Source organism: Trifolium pratense, linkage group LG7 (assembly GCF_020283565.1).
Source record: "Trifolium pratense cultivar HEN17-A07 linkage group LG7, ARS_RC_1.1, whole genome shotgun sequence".
In the NCBI taxonomy this organism is placed as follows: Eukaryota; Viridiplantae; Streptophyta; class Magnoliopsida; order Fabales; family Fabaceae; genus Trifolium; species Trifolium pratense.
In genome coordinates this window covers 30020255-30037640 of record NC_060065.1, presented here as the reverse complement: position 1 = coordinate 30037640, position 17386 = coordinate 30020255, and the positions used below count along the sequence as shown (strand labels likewise).

The window sequence follows — 17386 nt, the reverse complement described above, 5'->3', positions numbered from 1 at the left end:
TACTAGAGAGAATCGAACATCAGACCTCAAAAGAAGCACACTCTCATGTCCCAAGCCAATATCAATGCACCAACTCAAGTGGGTTTGTTTATATAAACAATTAAACTCAAATTAAGCCACTAGGTTTTGGTCTAATGGTGAGGGATTTGGGTAGTACGCTATAGGTTTTGGGTTCGATTATCCGTTCATTGTAAATAAAAAAAATTAAACTCAAATTCTCTAGAATAATTTATTTTAAGAAAAATTCATTAACAGCTTTTAATGGTGGCTTCTAACATGAGGGAGCTATCAAATCCCTCACCGGTGAGACACTTAAAAAATACCATTAGATCAAATGGATGATTAAGATCTTTTAAAAAAAGAAGGAGAACACCTATAGATATCTACATTCAATTTTACCCTCAATATTATTCATAATTTCGTATAACATGTCTTCATCAAATCAGATAAAGCATCTGCAATCATAGCCATCTCCCTTAACAAAACCCTAATTTCACACTCTGGCCCTCTTCTTCATCTTCCACCAATTCGGCAATTCCCAAAACTTGTTAAACCCTAAATCCCAAATTGAACCCAAAAATTAAAGGATTGTTATCATTGTCGAAGGCTTGAAGGAGGTAGGTATTTTCCCTTTTCTTATAGCCATTTCCCCCATTTATTTTTCTGTTGTCATGCCTTTTACATTTTGGATTTTTCTTACTTCATGTATGAATATGATGATTTAAATTCCTTGTCAGTTTATAATAATGGATTGTGTGAATATTTTCAGTGATGGTATACGCCTTCTTATGGGTTTGTTAGTACGGGCATAGATATGAAATTTGTTGATGATGAGGCATAGAATATGGGCGGTGTAGCTATGAGATGATGATGTGTTGGTTGGTTAGGCTTAATATGGGTGTAGCTATATGAAGTTTATACTATGTTTTATGGTTTATCTAGACTCTCAAGTTCTTCTGAGTAGTCAAGATGCAAGTAGCAATTGTACTTTTCAAAGTTTAGAATTAGCTTCAAGAGCAGATGCAAAGAGCTATAAGTAATATTGGGAATGGAAGTCAGAAAGGGATGAAGAAAGTTGAAAGACAGAACCAGATTGAGTATGTGAGTGGTTTGTATGATCCTTCATTTTTCTGGAATGATCAAGGTAATCCTTTATTTTTATATAGGTTCATACAGTATTTCTTAAGGTCATGCTCACTGACTATAATGGTATTCAGCCGGATTCAACCGAGAAAAAGTGAATACATGATTTTACTTTGGAGCAAGTTCTTGCTCATAAAGATAAGTGTAGCAAATTTACTAATTATTTGTGTCATTACTTGCAGCCTCCAAAATTTCAATTCTATGATTCAAAGACACCTTTCTTCACTTCCCCGAGATTCTTACCACCCACCAGAGTAGAAAAATGCAAGGTATTCCCCGAGATTCTTACCACCCACCAAAGTAGAAAAATGCAAGGTATTGAATCTTTTTCATCTTCTATTTGGTATACGCCTTCTTATGGATTTTGCTATCTAGGATACCATGATGATGGGCGCTGATTAGTGATTACTATCAAACTGAGACTGAAATTGCATCTCTGCTGGCAGAAGCAAATGTCCTAGTTGGTGTTGGATTAGTGCGGCTTTGTTTCAATAGGAGCTAGCTGGGTGTCGATTGTTGAATTCATTAGTGAAGCTGTCTGTGTATTGTTGTGCTTCTGCTATGCTGGTTCTGTTTTGTGTTATAGAGGTCCAGCTTCATGATTTATATTTTGTTAGAGTAGGTGGTTGCATTATGGTTGTATCAGCGCTTTTTGTTCTTAGTTCACTTATTAATCTATTTTTGCTTTTCCAAAAAAAAAAAATCATCCTAAATCCAACTATCCAAGTGACTATTTTTTGTTTTGTTATAAATCATTAAATGTAATGATGATGAAGTTAATTTAGTAGGAGATTTGGGAGCATAATTCAGTACTTCTAACACTGTTTCAGAGGTAGTTTTTGGCTTCATTTCCTTTTTATAATATTTGTTTGGTTTGTATTTCAAATCTGAACCAGCTTGTTTGATACAAAAACTGGATTTCTTATAGTGGAGATAAAATGTTAGAGATGCCATACTAATACTTTCAGCTCTTCCTGGTTCAAGAATAGATTCAAGTGATTTTTAGAAGATGCTAACAGAACTATGGAGATGTGCAAAGGCTACTTCAACAAAGCTTTGATTCAGATGAGGAAGAGAAACAAGTTTAAATGAGACACTTGCATTTTATCATAGGTAAATGTATTTTAGTGACATTATTTATTGATGTATGTTTTAGTGAAGAATGTTGCTTTGAATTGGATTTTCTTGTTGATCCCTTTGTTGCTGTTATATGGTGGTTTCTGGTAAGTTATGCAGGCTAGTTTTGAGCATGCTAGTAGTGTTCTTGAGTATCTTTAAATACTTCAATTAATACATAATATATATTATGGCTTTGTTTAAATATCATGTCTTTACCACTTTCGTCAAGTGCAACTTAGATGCAGCACTCTCCTCGACAGAAAACAAGGCTGGACTGGGAGCGTGCATAAGGGTCGATAAAGGACAGTTTGTAGCAGCTATGACAGCAAGCATCAACGCCAAGTTTTCGGCAGCGGAAGCAGAAGCATGGTGTTTGCAGCAAAAGTCTTCAATTGATATCAACACTTGGCTACACTAAGGTGTTGTTTGAAATGGATTGCAAGATGGTTGTTGATGATGTGCACAATAATCCTAATAACTCTATGGTTTACTCATCAATAAGTGTACATGCAGGGTTGAAAGATGATTTATAAACAATGACCAAGTTGGTTTTTGAAAAAATTTAGAGAATTTTATAGAAATTCAACAAGTTGTTAGTTTTGGTTTCTTCTATTGGATTTAATTATGAGACATTTCTGTCAAATTCTTAAGGTATAGCTAAAAACATAATAGAAACTTTCTAACTATTTTGATGATTTGCCAATCAGTTAGCTGAATAAAGAAACATCGACATAGGGAAATTGGATTGAAGAATAACCTCTAAGTTTTGCTCTTGGATTGTTCTAAATTTTTGTATCATGTTTCAGTCTCTCTGTCTGCAAATGATATACAGAGGATCACATTAAATCTGTTTGTTTAAAATTTTCAGGTCTGGAAGAATTATGTATGTGAGGTATCTGAATCGGGTATTTGCACTACAGTTGGTAGGGTGACCCCAGAAATTTACGCGCAATTCGCAGCCGCAGCTAAGGAAAGCTATGCATTGGAACATTATGCTCCACTCTTACTTAGCCTTCAGAATTGCAATTTTGTCAGGGATGCATTCACTGGAATAACTTCAAGTCACTGTCCTCCATTAAAGCATTACCTCAAGATTATTAATGTAGGACTGGGACTCATTTCAGTCGGCATTCTGCTCTGCCTTGTTCTGTGGATACTATATGCAAACCGCCCCCAAAGGGGAGAAGTGTCTGTGAAGCTATCCTTAAAAGAAAAAATAAAGAGCAGATTTAACAAGAACCAGAATAGCACAAATTTAGTATTGCCAAATGCAATTAGTGAAGTATAGATTCTAAAATAAAATATTTGTTGATAAAGAAGCAAGCTACTATTGTTTTTACTGTACTCTATATACTAAAGGAATAAGCAAAGGTGGAGCGAAGCTGCCGCCTGAGTTCGAAGTTAATAGAAAACGTAGTGTACTACTTAGTTTGTTCATATACATATATATAATACTTGTCATTTTCTTGTTTACATTTCCAGCAAAAATAGATAAATGAATAATGTGTTCTCCACATATTTTACACCAAGGTATAAGAAGCAAAAACTATGGGGGAAGAGATGAGTACAAGAGCGAATGCTGTGAAAAAATAATGCCAAAACAAGGGAGTATAACAATATACAGATTCATGTTCACAACTGTAAGAGGCATCTAAGTGCAAGCTTGGATTCACTGCTGATTTCATAAAATCGCGGATATACAGAGAATTGTTGATATTAAAAACTTGTATGTAACTCAACTCTTTAATCATAAAGCAAGTATGGTCAACGATTTTATGCACCATAAGTGCTAATAAACAAAAGTAAAATGATACATCCAAGATTGCTAAACATCAAACAACACCTTTGCATGAAACAATGACATTGTTAAAAACTTCACTAAATAAACTCAAAGTTTAAACCATGTTGAAAAAAGAAAAGAGTGCAGTGTAAAACAACAATAAGCAAAACTAACCAAAGTAATGGAAAAACAAAAAAACATAGGAAAAATGGAAAACAGATTAACCCATTGTAGACATGCCTACAATGTCCTAGCAAAAACTAATTGAAACTTTTGGATTTCTAGGCATTATTGATATTATTATGCCAAGCCTTTCTATAGCCTTTTCCACCAGGATGTCTTTGTGTTCATTATGATCACCCAACAACAAATCCATTGCCGCCTTCATTCTAACAACATCTTCTTTCAGCTGTTACAATTAATTGATAATATTAGTGTTGATAGAAAGACTTAATATTACATAAATAATTTACCATTTTAAGTTAAAGATACCCACCATGACATGAATGTTTGGTGTAAAGGACGAACCCATTGCTAGCCACTGTAAGACCCACACCGCAGAGTGCTGACTGTTTATTCAAAATGTACAAATATCACATTCACATGTGTTTGGAAGGTGAATATATATATATGTGTGTGTGGAAATCGAATATACATCGATTAAAATAAATTAAATATTTTGTTACCAAAATCCTTCAGAAACAAGTCCTACAGGGTCAGCCATATCCCAATTGTCTTTGTCCACTTCACGTAGAAACTCTGGTGGATAGTAATTTGCTTGCGCCATAGTTTGTACCATTTCGGTGATAACTTGCCACTACAAAATTCAAGTGGTAAAATCAAATAAGGTAATTAATAGATTAACAAAAAGTTCAAATACAAACTTTCACAAGTACTTTACCACTTTCTTAATGACCCCCTGTCTAGGTATAGTAGTTCTTGTTTCAAAGCCCGGGTCAAGATGATACAATACTTGGTCGTCAACAGCGGCAACCATCAAAAACCAATTTCCAACACAATCGTCAATTGGAATATAAATCTAACAACATTATAGTATGTCACGTTAAACAAATCAAATGGTCATTACTTACTCAATTTTTATCCAAATGAGGCAAACTCTACCTTTTTGAAAAGCCCACTTGAAGTGGCATGTTGCTGTAAGAAGTAAAATAGGACACAACAATTGAAAGTCAAAGAAAACAGCACATGAAGCAGAAACGAACAAGAGACAAAAGCTGAAGCAAATTGATGTTACTTTCTCACAACTTGCACTTGAAACTTAATGTTTAAGGAATGGATTCTGCTGGAAATCAAACAAGAGGCGGTCTATGTGTGGTATAAATAGGGAAGCAGGGCTGAGCAACAAAATATGTAGAATTGAGTGAGAGCTTTCTAACTTGTTTTATTTCATCTTCAGGTTTTCCTTTACTTATTTTTCTTTTGTAATCTTGTATTCCATGAGTTCTATAAGCTCAATGGAAGGCTAATTTTCTTAATCAATCCTTGGGTGTAGACATTATTGAGGTTTGATTTATGAAACTGTAACAACCCAACTCTAAATAATAATAGAGTTAAAATTGAGATTTCAACTACAAGATAAAATTAAGAATTTATTGAGTAATTGGAAATTATTCTTTAAGAGTACAGTGTTGGTTTGTAGTAAGTTTGTAATAACCCAACACTTTATTACTAAATTTGGTTGGATTTCATAGTTGGTCAATCGGGAAACGATTCGGGTTGTCACTAATACTACAAGTTGTGTTTTAACTCGGTTATATTAATTTTGGTGAGTTCGGCACTCGTCATGGAACATGAACCAAGTGCACAGAACTTATCAATTATAACTGGATCGATACACACACGTTTCACCCTATAAGAATCTATCAGAAATATCTACAACACTTTATGAGCCTAATCAGTATTGAAGACTATGTTTTGCAATTATTCCTAATTTCCTGATAATCAAAATTCAAAATGTTGTAACCTTGTATATGTGCAGACGATGACAACTTTCATGCCTCCACCACCTGCTGCTACCTTTCTTGCTTTCCATCCTTAGGACAACAATTTAATTGCTATTGGCATGGATGATTCCTCCATTCAGGTATACAATGTCTGTGTTGATGAGGTAACACTACTCTGTAAATAACTCCTCTTCATCACTATCATCCATCTCAAACCAAAGAAAATATGAAAATATCATTAAACAACTCTTTAGTGGTTCATGGCTAGAAGAAATACAACAAGTCAACAACCAAAATTGATATGAAAACTTACTCCATGTATGTGCAAGCAAGTTTTCTGGCCAGCAGGAGTAGAACCATACACTATTATTCAGGAATTTCATTCACTTTTCCACCTTACGAATAAATACCAGTTTTGAAAAACGCAGAACTAAGCATAAATCGAAGTCGTTTTGTTATTCAAACAGTTTAATTGATGATTGAAATTGAAAATAGTTAGGGTTTAGTGTGATACCATGGAAGCTACTGTAAGAGATATCGATGTTTGGAATTGGCGGTGCCGTGTAATGTAATGATCTATGGAGACAATTCGAACCGTAAAATAAGAAAGACGAGTCAATTTTGGAATTGGTGGAAGATGAAAATATCAGGAATTGAATTGCTCGTCAGAAAAATGTGAGGGCTAAAATGGGTTTCGCTCAAAATATAAAAAATAAAATAAAAACAGAAAACACCTAAACTAACAACTTGCACAAAAACACAAACATTCAAACATATAACATGAAACATCGCAAAGACAAACTAATCCAACTTAGAAATCTAACATGATCACAAAAAAGCTATCAATTTTCACAAGATACTAGGTAACCTCAATATTGTAACAAAACAGTTTCATCTTGTACTATGATGTTTGAAATGGAAAATCAACTGAAAACTGAGCATGATAATCAAATCAAAGATATTGTAAGTAAACGAAGGTTACATACCCAGCCATAGATGAAGTCAAAAGATTCAAAAACCTATTTTTTAGGTTTTTGTTTCGTTCTGTCTGTCTTTCTCCGTGTCTTTCTCAGAAACCTGCTAAATAGTGCAAGTAAGAAATAAACAAAGCACTTTTGTTTATTTTTGAATTAACACAGAAAAGAGAATATAATAATTTCATAATTTGGAATTGGCGGTGCCGCGTAATGTAATGATCTATGGAGATAATTCGAACCGTAAAATAAGAAAGACGAGTCAATTTTGGAATTGGTGGAAGATGAAGAAGAGGGCCAGAGTATTGAAATTAGGGTTTTGTTAAGGAAGATGACTATGATTGTAGATGCTTTTGTGATTTGATGAAGACTTGTTTTTGTTGTGGATCTGCAGATGGATGAAAAAGAAACATACGAAACATGTTATCGAAATTAAGAATAATATTGAGGGTAAAATTGAATGTAGATATCTATAGGTATTTTCCTTTTTTTTTTAAAGATCTTAATTATCCATTTGATCTAATGGTATTTTTTAAGTGTCTCACCGGTGAGGGATTTGATAGCTCCCTCGTGTTAGAAGCCACCGCTTTTAATATATTGAAGTTATAAATATAGTTAAAAAAATTATATCTTTTTCCAAAAAAAAAAACTATATTTTATAATAATTATTTTAGTTGTGCAATTTGTTATTAGATAATTAATTTAGTCATTGAATTTTATTTCTGTTTGTCAGATTAGTCCTTACATATTCATAACTAAAATGGATATTCATATGCTAAGAAAAAATATTCTCATTACGTTGTTCTTTAGAAGATTACGAACACTTTCCGAAGCTTTTGAGATATTTATTAAACATAAAAAAAATTAAAGACAAAATTAATACTTGAAAAAGTTAAATTTTTAATTGGCCCTAGGCCCCCGTTGAATACAAAAAATCAGAAGGAAGATTAGAGATTAAGTTAGATAATGAATGAAGTTGGCTACAAAGATCTTTTGATATCTCATGATTAATTATGTGAAAAAATCCCAATCTTTGCAAGCTTTAGAGAGAGTTGTTAAAGAAGATGATTGTAATGGTTCAGAAATGTCTATAATAGGAAGATCAACATAAGGATATGAAAAAAGAGATAATGGTATATTGTTACCAAAGTTTTGTGCTATTTAATGTATAAAAGTTTGGTAAGAAATTTGGAGTTGAAGAATGAAAAATATAATATGAAACAGTTAAGAAGTGCCCACAAAGATATGTAGCATAATAAAGCTAAAACAAAACTAACTTGTGTTAGGTGCTTTTGCTTAGAGTCAATAGGTTATGAAATGAATTATTGTGGAAATTAATGATTGGCTTTAACTGAATCATGGATTAGTGGGCTAAGTGGAGTCTATCACCATGATTTAATAAAAAATTGTTTCTATAAAAATAATCAACAAGGGTAGAATAAGTATACAAATTATGTTGCTTAAAGTTCATATGCAGATATTCAACTAGTAATACTGGTTTCATTTATAATTTTCAGTTGCAATTTCAATTGCACATAATTGTAATATCTAACTATAACTATCAAATGAAAAACAAGCAAACAAAATATACCACACTATATTACTGCCTATACTGAATTGGCTTAATCTACTATTACCAAGAGTCTCAAAATTGTATGGTTTCTTTCAAATATACTATATAACTATATATGCATGTAGCACTTGCAGGACTTTGCCATAATTACTCCTGATCCAGAGGAGTCTCATTAAGGTTAATAGAAGAACTGCTTTTGGTGATGGTAGTAGTCTCTAATGGAGGGGAAAATGGTCCAGTGACATGTGCCAAAGTAGTTATGCTCACAGCGCGCCTCTCTGCCAGTGGCTTAACAGGAGAAGAAGGGCAAGGTAGGGACAATAGCAAGTTAGGAGTCTGAGATTTGGATATAAGCTTCGGAGGTGCGGTGGTAGAAGAGGAAGCTGAGCCTGGGGTTAGGACCATAGTGTGTTCATCAAGGTTGGCCACAACTTGTGGAGACATACTCATATTTGGCCACATAAAGGTCCCTCTTGGTTTGCAAATTCGGAAACTACTTTTCAGTCTTTCTATCTTTGCTGCCCTGTCCTCTACTGCTGTGCTTCCTAGCATTTGTGTGTCTGCTGATTTTGTTTCTTTGTTATTATTCCAATTTTTCTTCTCCCTTGTCTTCTCCACAATGTTTTCCGTCATTGATGTTAACGTTTGTGGTGTTAATGATTCTGACATTATTGGTTCTTTCAGCCTTCCCAGTTGATCCTGCATTAAGTGCCTTTCATCAGTGGCAATCAAATTCCATTCCATAAAGGTTGAAAGAGAAATATTATAAAATATTACTGAATTTCATACTGATGTATGTCCAGACTTTATGTTTTTTACACTTCTGTTAATACTCTATAGAACACTTTAGACTCATACATAAATTTTCTAGGGGAAAATACAAAGCAATCATTAGCATCAATATTATTTTATTTGGTCACAATAGCATCATTATTTTGCAATGAAAACATTCAATCAGCTAGCACTCAATAAAATACAGAGTTTATGTTACCTCCATGCCATTCAAAGCCAGAGAAATTTCTCTTAGTTGTTCTTCAATTTTAGCCTTTTTATGAACCAGCTCCACATAAATCTCCTACAATAAAAAAGATACAAGTATTAAAAGGGTGGTTTCTATATGTCATGTGACCTCCCAATCCCAACTTTACTATTCATGTTAGCAATAAGCTGGAGCTACTATGCTTCCCCTCACCTGATTAGAAACCTGAGAACCATAGTCCTTACAATTCAAACTTGACAAACAAGAACTAGGAGTAGCCACAGTGACCAATGCTTCCTTTTCTTTCTTTGATGCAAGCTCCTGCATATCTCTGTTTGTAGATCAAGAAAAGTAACCAATAACTCAAAATCAATAGAATAGCTAATAATATTAGTCATTCAATAACAAAAATTGGATAAATTGGCAATACCGTTTCAGCTTATTTATTTCCTCCTTTATCTTTCTGATTTCATTACTAGTAACATGATCTGGTGAAATGCTGTCGCCAGGCTTCCATCCAGGGGGAGGAGTCCAGTAAGGGTCTTGGACACCTATTTCCTTTCTGATATCAACAAGATCAGCACTCTCTAACCAGTACTCCATTAAGCCTTCCGCATTGTGTCGCCTTCTAAATCTTTCAACTCCTCCAGGTGCCACTTTTCCAGCCATGTGCTTCAGCAAATGATCAAGTAAACCTGTGTCACCAATATACTTTCGTGCTTCTAATCTCAAGTCTGGCCTCATTATTGGATTTCCATACACAGCTTCTTTTTCCTTTATAATAATCAATATGCTTTCCTCGGCCAGCTTATACCTTCAAATGTACAAGGTAACATTAACATATAACATATATAACAGCAAATTAGTAACAAACGTCTATTAAACCAAGTAAAAAACTGAACTGTATACTGAAAAATGTTATATATCTGAATACTAATAACCATTTACCTCTCAGCAGACCATCTGTCAATAGATATTTTTCGCTTCTTTTTGCCATAAACAACGAGTTGCTGCTCCTTGGTGTCGTTTACTGCTTTCATAGACTTTTTAGCCCCACTGCTACTACTCGCACCTTGGTTTTTCTTGCATTCACGAGTCATCCTCGGTACCCCAAAAGGAGCCACCTTTACGGCATCCATTTCTTCTTCAACATTCTTTCTTTTCTTCTTATTAGTCCCTTCCCTGGGTTGAAAAATGACTCCTTTTTCCTTATTAAGTTTACTTAAAGATTCAACCTTTTGCTCCTCACAACGGCCCAAGAACCGAACTTGCCGGCGTTGGCCCCACTGCATCATACCCGCCGTGAACTTGAGTTCAGACCAACACGAACCCTGCTTGGAAACCAAACTAGTAAAAGCATCATTGATAACTGGAACTGGACTGTCATGGTTTTGAAAGTTTTCTTTTGTCGGAGAGGCCCAGAAGCTCCATGAGTTTCTTCTTTGAGAAAATTCCTCGTATGTGATGCTCCTGCAAAGTGTTTTGATGGCGAATTCGACTCCGATCACATACTTCTCATCAAGTTCAGGGATTTTCTCCCAAAAGCTTTGGTCGTTGAAGTGCGTGCAAAGAGAGCCGCAGCTTGGATACCTCAGATATACTTGTCCCTCCCCAGTGCCACTGACCTAAAAGAATTCAACATCCAGTATATGAAACCCAACAAAGATGAGAGCTATGTGAAATGGTTGAAAAGGAGCTTTGCAAAAGACAGAGAGGTTTTCATATTACCATTACAATGTTCACACATTTTACTTGAACAGGACAATCAGGTGGAAGGTTGGAATGGTCAATTTCATAAAATCGACCTACATTAAACTCCTCAGGAGCCCCTGCAATATTTGTTGACAGTTTATTGCAAAATGTGGAAACAGTGGTACTATAACAAAATTCACAAAAAACTAACATGTGCTGTATGTTAATACAATTATTAGCATTAATGAAGTTAGCAAATTAGACAATGTAAGCATACTACTATCAATATAAATTTATCAAATGTTACATATGTCATTTAAAGGGATATTACCTAAGCTTTTGCCCTCGTCGACATGGGTGTCATCCTCTTCCTGCTTCAGAGTAAAAGGAACACAAATTAGTTAATTGGGCACAAAGTGTGCAAAATTCAGTACTCAAGAGCAAGTCTGATACAAAGAGATCATTCAATTCAATAACAAGCTAAAGCCTCCCTTTTAGCAGTGAGCAAATACAACACTACTAAAGAACCTATACTAAACTATCAGGGATAAGCACCAAGGCTATGGAAGATAAGTAACACTACATAGGTGACAGGTATTATAAACAGATGCTATTGCAGACCAGTACCAGAGAACCATACATAAGGATCAACACAGTCAGCATAGATTATAGCATGAGTCTGCTGAAGGACCACCCATTGACTCAGCACAGCAAAAAGCTATACTAGCAGCAGGCATTTGGAAAATATTACGCTTAGGGATCTCGCATGACGCACACCATTAAATAAACTCTCGGGCTTCAGAAGCGGAATCGCTTCCGTCCCAAGACAGCCGAGCAGTGACCTTATGAGATTCAACCAAAAATGAAAAAGTATCATCGTATCGTATCACTACATGTCTGGTCACCTACCTATGTACGTCTCCTCTCCTTACATATTGAATTTACAACATTCGAAAGAATGTCAAACAATCCTTCCTCATTTATAAATATAAACAACATACTACTATACTATCAATATAAATTTTTTCACATACAAAATCAAACACTAGTTACTATTATTATATGCTTTATTTGTTTCTCTTTTATTTATCAATGACCAATTTAGTGAAGCTACAATGAGTATATGCAGCATTCATTAAGATCCCAAAGGAAATGGGTCCCTCCCACCGCATTGAAAAGTTATTCAATTTTTTCAACAACAAATCAACAGAATCAGGTGCATGAATATGTATGTATGTGTGTGATTTCTTGTACAATGAGAGTATGACTAAAAAATCAATGAGAGAGAAACGCACCAAATCTTGAGCAGCAGCAGCAACGAAATCACAATCAGAATCACAAGGACTCTCCTCCATAACCTACCTGCACAACAAAATAAACAAAAATAATAAAAAAAAAACAGCAACAATTAAATTAGCACATACTATATATGCAAAACTGAAAATTACTTTCACACAGTACAGTAGGACAAATAACCTAAACATTAAATGAATCTAAACAAAAAATGAAAAGAAAACTTGTACTGAACTGAATCAGTGATAGTGAAGGAAAGAAACAAAGCCAAATTTGTGCATGACTGAAAGAGGAAAAAAATAACACTGTACAGAACAAATAAGGTTTAAATGTATCCGAAAAATCAATTATGAATCGAATATTTAAAATATTAAAGCAAAAACCAGATCTATTAGTTGAATGAAATGAAGTGAGATTGAACAAAAAGCAGAAAGTAATAAACAGTGAAATAGTATGTATGCAACAATATGAGGATCGATTGAACAAGTAATCAACAGTATGATGCAACAATGTTGGTTGAAAAAGCAGCAGCAATGAAGATAGAAAAATGAGAGAAAGAAACGGTAAAGAAGTACCAAACGATGTTTTCGGAAAAGTAGAAAGGTGGAATTGGTTGTGTTGTGGTGCGAGCGAGCGAGGAATGCATTGCATTGCAAAGAGTGATGAATGATGATATAAGCGATTTTCCTCTCTCTCTCTCTCTCGTTCGCGCGCGATCGTGTTTAGTGCTGTGAAATTAAGCAAAATGCTAAACCAAACCGTGTTCTCCAAGTACTAATTACCCTAAGGGAAAAGCTAACATCTGCTCTTAATGCACTTGTTAGTGTTCAAAGATATGTATCAAAAATTGGTCATTTTATCACTTTAGAAATCAAAGATTATTTTATTCAAAACTTAATTACTATTTTAAGTAACATTGCTCTAAGGATACATGTTAGCATGACCCTTAACCTTATTAATAACAAAATTTTATCTTTAAATTTTTTATTCATCTTCTTAAAATTATAAAAACTTATATTTTTAATATTAATTTGGTCTTTAATTTTCTTTTTTAATATGTTTAACAAGGATTCATGTGCCCCGTTTAACTTGAGACTTAAATTAAATGAAAAATATTAAATAGTGTTTCGGGGATGGAGCTACTAGTTTAACACATTAATAAAGAAGTTTTGTTTTTGAACTTGTGCATTCAATATTTTAATAGTATAAATAATTATTTTACTAATATTAATTTTACATTTTATTTTTCTTAGTATATTTAATAAATGTTTGGGACAGTGTGATCCTAAATTAAATTATTTATATTTTGCCCCTCCTAGCCTTCAGTTTCTTTGGGCTAAAAAAATTTGGGATGAACACATTCCTATTTCCAAATCTCTTATTCTTTGGAAGATTTTTTGGATTGTTCTACCCACGGATAATGTTTTCATGACTAGAGGTTGCGGTATTACTTCAAGGTGTGTTTTATGTGGTTGGAGCACATATACGTAGACATACGATTCAAGACCTTTTTATTGATTGCAGGTTTGTTAGATTACTTTGGCAATGATTCGCCTCTATTTTACAAATGCATGCACCTAATTCTATTGATACATTAGTTAATTTATGTTATCGAGATTGATCTAAACAATATATAGATGTTGTGCTTGAAGGAATCATCAACATTGTTGATAGGGATGACAACGGGCGTCCATGGGTGCGGGTTTGACACTTACCAAACTCACACCCGAAATTATCACTCAAACCCAAACTCAAACCCAAAGACTGTTCGGGTGACAAAACAACACTCACGCCCACACCCATTGGGTTCGGGGTTTTTCCACACAAACCCAAACCCACAACACATTTAAAAAGAATTTGCAAATTTAAGAAATTAAATTCCAACATAGACTCTGAATTAAATTACAATTAAAATTAAGGTCTTCCAAAGAAATTCAAACATAGACTTTCAAGAAATTACAATATATACTTTCAAGAAATTAAATTACAACTAAAATTTAAGGTCTTCCAAGGAAATTGAGGGAGACTATGGGGATAATTAGGTAATTATAAAATATTTCGGATGGGTGTATGGGTTTCGGGTGTGGGTTTGACTGATACCAAACCCACACCCATATTATCGGGTGTCACCCGAACCCAAACTCAAACTCAGTCAAATCGGGTTTCGCCCGTTGACTTGAGTTTGGGTTCGGGTGGGTCTCTCGGGTTTGGGTTTTTTTATACTATTTGATATTGTCAGTAATTAAGCAATGCGTATATGCAGGATTATCCCAAAGGAAAAGGGTCCCACCGCGTTGAAAAGTTATTCACTCTTTTCAACGACAAATCAACAGAATCAGGTGTACTATGAGTTTGTGTGTGTGTGTGTGTGATTTCTTGTACAATGACAATATACAGAAATTTTTTTTTCCTACCCCAACAATCATCCATCCACCCCAACATTAATTTTGAATGGACGAATTTGCCCTCATATATGGTGCAAAAAAAAAATTGGTTACCGGAACACTTTGGAAAAAGTGTTCTGGTATGTCAAATTTTTTTTGGTTACCGGAACACTTTGAAAAGTGTTCAGGTATATAAAATTTTTCTAAATTTTTTTTTGTTACCGGAACACTTTGAAAAAAAGTGTTCAGATATGTAAAAAAAAATTTTGATTACCGGAACACTTTGAAAAAAGTGTTCAGGTATGTAATTTTTTTTGGTTACCGGAACACTATGTAAAAAAGTGTTCAGGTATGTAAATTGTTTTTTTTTAAGTGTGTTCCGGTATGGATCTTTCTTTTTTTTTTTTTTTGTTGTTACCCTGCACTTCCCAAACTTCTCAAAGAAAGACCAATGAAACCGCCGGTCGAACTCCTGAGAAGATTAGAAGCAACGACTGAACCAGCAAGAGTTGCAGAAGAGGAAGCCATATTTCCTCACCATAGTCCTTCAAACTCAATCCCACAAATCACTAAAATCTAAAATCACAGAAAAATATCACTACTATTGTCTAATTATATAACAAGGAGTGTAAAAATCAAGACTTTACATCTATCCAAACATCAAAAAATGAAACTTTAAACAACCCCATTAACTCAATTAAGTTTAATTTCAATAAAATCATAGTGACAATGATTAAAAATTAACAAAATCCTATAATGCAAAAAGGGGCATTCATGAAAAAAGTTGATAAAATTGATGAAAATGAAGTGAATAATGTAATTGAAGCAAAAGGGTATAAGAAAATTACCAGTAAATTCGAAAATGAAGATCCAAAAAAGGAGAAAGAGAAAGTAAAGTATGAATGAAAGAACGAGAAAGAGATGTTGAAATAATTATAAGGGTACTGTAGCTTTGTGGAGATCGTCAATGAAGAGAAAAGAAAGAAGCAGCTGTTAATATTGTTGGGGTAAAGGGATCCATACCGGAAAACACTTTAAAGTGTTTCGGTAACAACAAAATTTCTAAGATTTTTCTTATACCGGAACACATTTTCAGAAACAATAAACTAAAAAAATAATAAAATATATTATATTAATATAAGGGTAGAATAGGAATATTTTAAAATATGTTGGGGTAAAGTGATAAATGTAGGGGTAGGAAAAAAAATATTCCTATATACAATGGTTTCAACACCAAAACATCTTCAACACCCACTTTTTCACTCCACATCATTTTCTCTTTCTTCCACCTAATCATTCAACACACATTCAACTTTTACCCTCTTCAATGGTTTTTCTATTCAACACCTTACCCCACCACTTTCTCTACCCCACCACTTTCTATTTCATATTCTTATTTAAATTTTAATTTTTGTTTTTATGATTAAATAAAATTATAATTATCGATTAAAATTAAATTAAAATAATACACTTAACAAAATTTATTTAAATATTTTTTTTTATTTTCTTAATTTAAAATGCAATACATCACACAAATAACGTAATTAGTACGATACAAATTAACTTAAAATGCAATACAATACACAAGTTACGTAATTAATACAATGCAAATTAACTTAAAATACGAAACAACACACAAATAACGTATAGAAGAATTGTTGGGATCCATTTCACTAAAAAAAGATTAAAACTTCAAAAGAAAGACTAATTAGAAAGATAATAATAGATTAAGATAGTGAAAAATTTGGTTTTTTTTTTCTGTGTCCAAATTAAATGAACCAAGTCTCTATTTGTAGAAAAAAAAAATCACGAATTTTGGTAAAAAAATAAAAAAATAATTTGCAATGAGATAATTGAGTTCAAAGTATTAATGTGATAAGAATCCGGAGAGCCAATCAGACGAAGACACGTGTCCTTATTTCTTTCTCTCTCCGCGTTTCACTCTCGCCCACTCTCGCCCACTCTCCTCACCCGCGCGTGTATCACACGCGCCCTGCTGCAACCAAACAAAACCCGCCGTGTGGCCCCTGCGTCAGATTCAACACAGTTGAAACATTTCATCACCCAACTCCTCCACATCATTTTTTCAACACTCCCTCCAATGGTTTCAACAGTTGAAACACTCCTTCAACACCCTTTTTTCTTTCCATTGCACATAAGAGAGAGAGTAGGGATGGCAATGGGCGCCCACGGGTGCGGGTTTGAGTGATACCAAACCCACACCCGAAATCAACACACAAACCCAAACCCAAACCCAAATCTGTTCGGGTGGCAAAACCACACCCACGCCCACACCCATTGGGTTCGGGTTTTTTACACCCAAACCCAAACCCACAACACATTTTGTACTACTTTGCAAATTTAAGCAAAAACAATGGAATTTAAACATATTGTCAATCACTTAGCAAAAACATAGGTTTAAAATTACAAGGGAATTTAAAATTACAAAATAGTCTTTCAAGAAATTAAATTACAACTAAACCAA

At 34.0% G+C, this 17386-nt stretch overlaps 2 protein-coding genes and 1 long non-coding RNA gene across 5 annotated transcripts; 1 reads left to right on the top strand and 2 right to left on the bottom strand.

Moving 5' to 3' along the window:
* Positions 1–561: 561 nt before the first annotated feature.
* On the top strand, positions 562–3703 carry LOC123895419. Of its 3 annotated transcripts, none has more exons than XR_006804364.1 (3): positions 572–1144; positions 1326–2256; positions 2523–3703. It is a non-coding gene; the product is annotated as an uncharacterized LOC123895419 (long non-coding RNA). The 3 variants fall into 3 exon arrangements; XR_006804365.1 differs by having other exon boundaries at positions 2492–2591; XR_006804363.1 differs by having other exon boundaries at positions 562–1144; positions 1326–3703.
* Positions 3704–4106: 403 nt separating this feature from the next.
* On the bottom strand, positions 4107–5577 carry LOC123898023. The gene is made up of 4 exons (XM_045948866.1): positions 4944–5577; positions 4729–4859; positions 4539–4611; positions 4107–4451 (listed from the first exon to the last, which is right to left on the bottom strand). The coding sequence occupies exons 1-4, from the start codon at positions 5037–5039 to the stop codon at positions 4293–4295; spliced, it is 459 nt and encodes a 152-aa protein (XP_045804822.1). The 5' UTR covers positions 5040–5577; the 3' UTR covers positions 4107–4292.
* A 2859-nt stretch (positions 5578–8436) lies between these two features.
* Positions 8437–11887, bottom strand: LOC123896221 (protein DYAD-like). Its single transcript, XM_045946636.1, has 8 exons — positions 11852–11887; positions 11556–11595; positions 11261–11361; positions 10481–11157; positions 9963–10346; positions 9746–9863; positions 9545–9628; positions 8437–9252 (listed from the first exon to the last, which is right to left on the bottom strand). The coding sequence occupies exons 1-8, from the start codon at positions 11885–11887 to the stop codon at positions 8701–8703; spliced, it is 1992 nt and encodes a 663-aa protein (XP_045802592.1). The 3' UTR covers positions 8437–8700.
* Between the last annotated feature and the right edge of the window lie 5499 nt (positions 11888–17386).